Raw genomic sequence first — 5859 nt, 5'->3', positions numbered from 1 at the left:
GACCGAGTGACCCTTATAGTATTATTCTCCTAAATTTGTAACTGCCCCTTGGGTTCCGCGTCAGATTTCAAATACTAGCCACCGTTTGGTCTGAAAATACGGATTTCGGTCCATTTTTGTCTAGTGGTACGAAAATCGCCTGAAAAATTCAAGGATTTTTGTCAGATTTATAACTGCATTATAGGTTTCTCGTCAGATTTCAAACACTAGCTATCGTTTGGCATGAAAATAGGGATTTCGGTCCATTTTTGTCAGGTGGAACGAAAATCGCCCGTAAAGTACAGATGTAATCAAGGACAGGGAGACCCTTGTAACATGTTTCTCCTCAATTTATAAAATTGTTTCAGGTTCCGCATCAAATTTCAAAAACTAGCCATCGTCTAGTCTGAAAATATGAATTTTGGTCCATTTTTGTCGGGTAGTACGAAATTCGCCTAAAAAGTCCAGATGAAATCGAGGACCGGGAGACCCTTATAGAATTCTTCTCCAAAATTTATAACTTTGTTAAGGGTTCCGCGTAAGATTTGAAACACTAGCCATAGTCTGGTCGGAAAATACGATTTCGGTCCATTTTTGTCGGGTGGAACGAAAATCGCCCAAAAAGTCCAGATGTAATCGAGGACAGAGAGACCCTTGGAACATTTTTCTCCTTAATTTATAATTTTGTTTAGGGTTTCGTTTTATATTTCAAACACTAGTCATCGTCTAGTCAAAAAATACGGATTTCTGTCCATTTTTGTCTGGTGGTACGAAAATTGCCCTAAAACTCCTGATGAATTCAAGGACCGGGCGACCCTTATTGTATACTTCTCCTAAATTTATAACTGTGTTTCGGGTGCCGCATCAGATTTCTAATTGAAGCCATCGTCGGGTCCTGAAAATATGGATTTCAGTCAATTTTTATCGGGTGGTACGTAAATCTCCCGAAAAGTCAAGATGTAATCGAGGACCGGGAGATTGTGGAAGCATTTTTCTCCTAAATTTATAACTGTATATCAGGTTCCGCGTTAGATTTCTAACACTAGCCATCGTCTGGTCCGAAAATAAGGATTTCGGTACATTTTTTGTCGGGTGGTACGAAAATCGCTCGAAAAATCCAAACGAAATCGACGACTGGGAGACCTATATACCATTGTTCTCCTAAATTTATAATTGTGTTTTGGGTTCCACGTCAGATTTCAAACACTAACCATTGTCTGGTCCGAATATACAGATTTCGGTCCATTTTTGTCGATTGGTATGAAATTCGCCAGAAAAGTCTAGATGAAATCGAGGACCAGGAGACCTTTATAGAATTTTTCTCCTAAATTTATAACTGTGTATCGTGTTCCGCGTTAGATTTCAAACACTAGCCATTGTCTGGTCCGAAAATATGGATTTCGAATAATTTTTGTCTGGTGGTACGAAAATCGCCTGAATAGTCCTGATGAAATCTAGGACTGTGAGACCCTTATAGCATTCTTCTCCTAAATTTATAACTAGTATTCAGGTTCCACGTTAGATTTCGAAGACTAGCCATCATTTGGTCTCAAAATACAGATTTCGCTATATTTTTATCTGGTGATACGATAATCGCCCGGAACGTCAAGATGAAATTCCAGGATCAAGAGACCCTTAAATTTATAACTATGTATTGGGTTCCGCGTCAGATTTCAAACAATAGCCATCGTCTGGTCCGAAAATACAGATTTCAGTTCTTTTTTGTCTAGTGGTGTGAAAATCTCCCGAAAAGTCTAGACGAAATCGAGGACCGAGAGACCTTTACAATATTCTTCTCCTCAATTTATAATTGTGTTTCGGGTTCCGCATCATATTTCAAACACTAGCCATCGTTTGGTCTAAAAATATGGATTACAGTCCATTTTTGTCGGGTAGTTAGAAAATCACCCAAAAAGTCTAGATGAAATAGAGGACCGAGAGACCCTTAAAGTATTCTTCTCCTAAATTTATAACTGTGTTTCAGGTTTCACGTCAGATTTCAAACACTAGCCATCGTTTGGTATGAAAATAGGGATTTCGGTCCATTTTTGTCGGGTGGTACGAAAATCGCCAGAAAAGTCCAGATGTAATTGAAGACTAGGACCCTTGTAGAATTCTTCTCCTAAATTTAGAACTGTATTTTGGGTTCTGCAACAGATTTTAAACACTAGCCATTGTCAGGTCAGGAAACACGGATTTTGGTCAATTTATGTCGAGTGATACGAAAATCACCAGAAAATTACAGATGAAATCAAGGACCAAGAGACCCTTATAGTATTCTTCTCCTAAATTTATAACTGACTTTTGGGCTCCGTGTCAGATTTCAAACACTAGCCACCGTCTGGTCTGAAAATACGGATTTCGGTTCATTTTTGTCTAGTGGTACGAAAATCGCCCAAAAAGTTCGGATGAATTCGAGGACCGGGCGACCCTTGTAGTATTCTTCTCCTAAATTTATAACTGTGTTTTGGGTTCCGGGTTAGATTTCAAACACTAGCCTTCGTCTATAGGGGTGGGAATAGGCCAGGCCAGGCCAGGCTTTGAAAGGCATGAGCCTGGCCTACGATGAATTTTTTAGGCCTAAGCCTCGCCTACGGCCTATCATAGGTTTTTTTATCGGCCTGAGCCTGGCCTACGACCTATCATGGCCTGGCCTGTAAGCCTATTTAAAAGCTTTATTCGCATTAAAATATTTAAATGTTATATTTTATATTTTTGTTTTAAATAGGCTAAATTAGGCCTTTATATACAAGGAAAACTAATAAAATTATAATCAAATCTAATAAAATTATAACTAACAAGTTTGTAATGCAACAACTTTCCCATAAAACAAAAAAAAAATGAATTCATAATTAACAAACTCTAAAAAGTCCTTCAAAAATTACAAATAAAACCAAATGAACTCCATAAACAGTTAGACATATCATCCAACAAAACACATTCAAAGTTCAATGAATGACAAAAAAAATGATATCAAATCTTCAAGGTGATTTGTATCTCTTGTTTATCAACCTTCAAAAACAAAAGAAAAAATACATATATGTTAGACACTTAACTAAAAAGTAATAAATAAATGAGCAAATTTTAAAAAAAATTGAATAAATACTAGTTGATAAAAAATATTAACCTTTGATTTTTTCTTCACATTATACTTATGACGAAACCAATCTCCGCCACAAATTAGAGCTTCAACAGATTCTTCGTTTAATTTAGATCGAAATTCATCAATAACTCTACCTCCTGCACTAAATGTGGACTAAGATGCCACAATTGAGATTGGAATAGCTAGTACATCAGCAACCATCTTAGACAAAATCTTATATTTCATGCTATTGTTCCTCCACCAGTCCAAAGCACAAAAAGATTTAGTCTTAGGAACGTAAATACCTTCATCAAGATAATCTTGTAATTCTGATTTTACTGGAGGCACAGTTTCATTTTCACGCAAAATGCTCAGAATTTCATCAAATCCAGTGATAATTGCAACATTCTCTTGGGAGGATGATAAATTATTACAATCCAAATTAACAATCGGAGACGAAGACTCTTCCAAAGATAAAACTAGATACTCATCATATAGTTCTTCCAATGAACATATGACCTTCTTTATATTCTCATCAACAACTTCTTTAGATTTATATATCAAAGGAAAACATATACGCACCATATGAAATTTGCACCTAGGATCCAAAACACTAGCAATAGCCATCAACATATTACACTCCCCCCATTATTTGTCAAACTTTATTTTCATTGGACCTACCATTTCTTTCATAAAAATATCTTCGTCTTCATCAGTCTTATCAAGTATTTGTTTAACCTTCCAAACTTCTGCTAAATACAAACTTGCAGTCGATACTCACTACTTACATTTAAAATAGTAGTGATATTAAACACTTTAAATAATAATAAAGTGACCTAATAAAATACAAAAATAAACAGTTGATAAACTACCTGAGATCACATGAGTTGCACTATTAAATATGTGTGCACAACATCAAACATGAAACAAAGAGCCACCAAGGATTAACTTACTACTTAGAGATAAATTATCTTTGAGACATCTTAAGCATGAATCATTGTAAGAAGCATTATCAACAGATATGGAAAAAACTTTATTTTCAATCCCCCAAGTTTTCAAACATTTATATATAGCATCAACAACATCAATACCACGCCTTGGAGGGGGTACTTTCACAAAACTCAAAACTCTTTTTTGAAGATTCCATCCTACATCAATAAAATGTCCTGTGATAACCATATATTCAACTACTTGACGGCTAGATTTCCACATATTTGTAGTTAAACTAATTTTGCTCACACTTTCTAAAAATTTCTTCAAAATTTTCTTCTCCATATCAAATATTGCCAAACAATCATTTCTTGTTGTTTTATGAGTAACTTTATGAAAATCTGGGTTTGCATATTGAAAGCCCCACATCCAAATATCATCCTCTACAACACTAAAAGGATATTTGTGAACCATGATAGTAGTTGTAATTATTTCCCTCATCTTTTCATTAGAGTATCTAACACCGGTACTAATAAAAGGGTTACTTGACTTTGATGGCTGAAATGGAATGATGACTTGTCTTGTTTCAGCAGCCGTTTGCAACTTCTTTTGATTGCAACCTCTAGCGTGTCTTTTCAAATGACTAGTGCTAGCTTCTAATCCTCCAGTAGACATTTTTAGTTTACAGTATTTGCAAATAGCTTTCTTCACACCTTTAGAGATTTCAACATCATCAGAATCATTCCAAACAATTGATGTTTTTTCCTTTTTCTCCCAACAATTGGACTTCTGTTTTCTAGAGCGGTGTCATTTACATTTGTCTGTGTGTTAACTTCTACTTGAGTTGAATCTATAGACATATGTTCGCTGGCGTCATTATTAGTCATATGAGTAGATGAAATTGGTTCACTTCTTTCTAAGGGAGAAGACATTTCCCGAACAATATAAAAATGATAAAATAAAATATATTATATAATTATACAAAGTAGATAAACTCAAGAAATAATTCTAAATAAAAATAAAATGATTTTTAATTCCAATTCCCATATTACAATATCACGACAACAAAATTGTTTTACTGCAGAATTATAAAAATTATGCAATGCAGAATTATATTGTAATATATTCCAATTCTCATAGATTATAAAGATTATGCACTACAAAAAATTCCAATTCCCATAGATTATAAAGATTCTGTAGAATTATATAATAATATATTGGTTAATAAATAATGAACACATTCAGCAAGATATGCATGACTTTATGGCTAAATCGAGGAATCTACCATGCACTGACAAATCAAGTAATCAAGGAATTGTTTGTATATAATTTTTAATGATTTTTCTAGCAAACACCTTTTAAATCATCATGAAAAATAAACATATAAGTAAAAATTAGACCATAATAAAAAAAATTAGTCCTTATACATATATCAATTTACATGATGCGCTATCCATACTAATTTACATGATGTGCTACCCATACCGATTTACATGATGCTCTCTACATACCAATATCAATGTACATATGTATATATATATTAAATAAAAAATGATTTTTGATTTAAAAGAATATATTTTTTTCTTGAAACAAACGCATTCACTATGCTCTCAAACAATTATCCATACCTACCCGTACCGATTTACACACACACACACACATATATATATATATATTAAATAAAAAATGATTTTTCTAAACAGAATGATTTTTAAAAAACCAGAAAAAAAACACCCTTTAAACCCTAAAAAATGAATTTCGGTTTAAAAGATAAATTTTTCATTAAAATGCACCTATTATTATCTGTCAAACAAATATTCTAAAACAATTAGGGTTTTCAAGTTTTATATACTATTAATATATATGAA

General features: G+C 33.5%; 1 protein-coding gene across 1 annotated transcript; it reads right to left on the bottom strand.

The window, feature by feature from the left end:
• Positions 1–3235: 3235 nt before the first annotated feature.
• On the bottom strand, positions 3236–4666 carry LOC140919663 (zinc finger BED domain-containing protein DAYSLEEPER-like). The gene is made up of 3 exons (XM_073366267.1): positions 4015–4666; positions 3743–3810; positions 3236–3700 (listed from the first exon to the last, which is right to left on the bottom strand). Exons 1-3 carry the CDS (start codon positions 4664–4666, stop codon positions 3236–3238), a joined length of 1185 nt encoding a protein of 394 aa, XP_073222368.1.
• Positions 4667–5859: the final 1193 nt, after the last annotated feature.

This window comes from Cicer arietinum, chromosome 3, assembly GCF_000331145.2.
Source record: "Cicer arietinum cultivar CDC Frontier isolate Library 1 chromosome 3, Cicar.CDCFrontier_v2.0, whole genome shotgun sequence".
Taxonomy (NCBI): Eukaryota; Viridiplantae; Streptophyta; class Magnoliopsida; order Fabales; family Fabaceae; genus Cicer; species Cicer arietinum.
The sequence above is the reverse complement of the archived record's forward strand: the minus strand, read 5'-3'. Positions and strand labels throughout refer to the sequence as shown.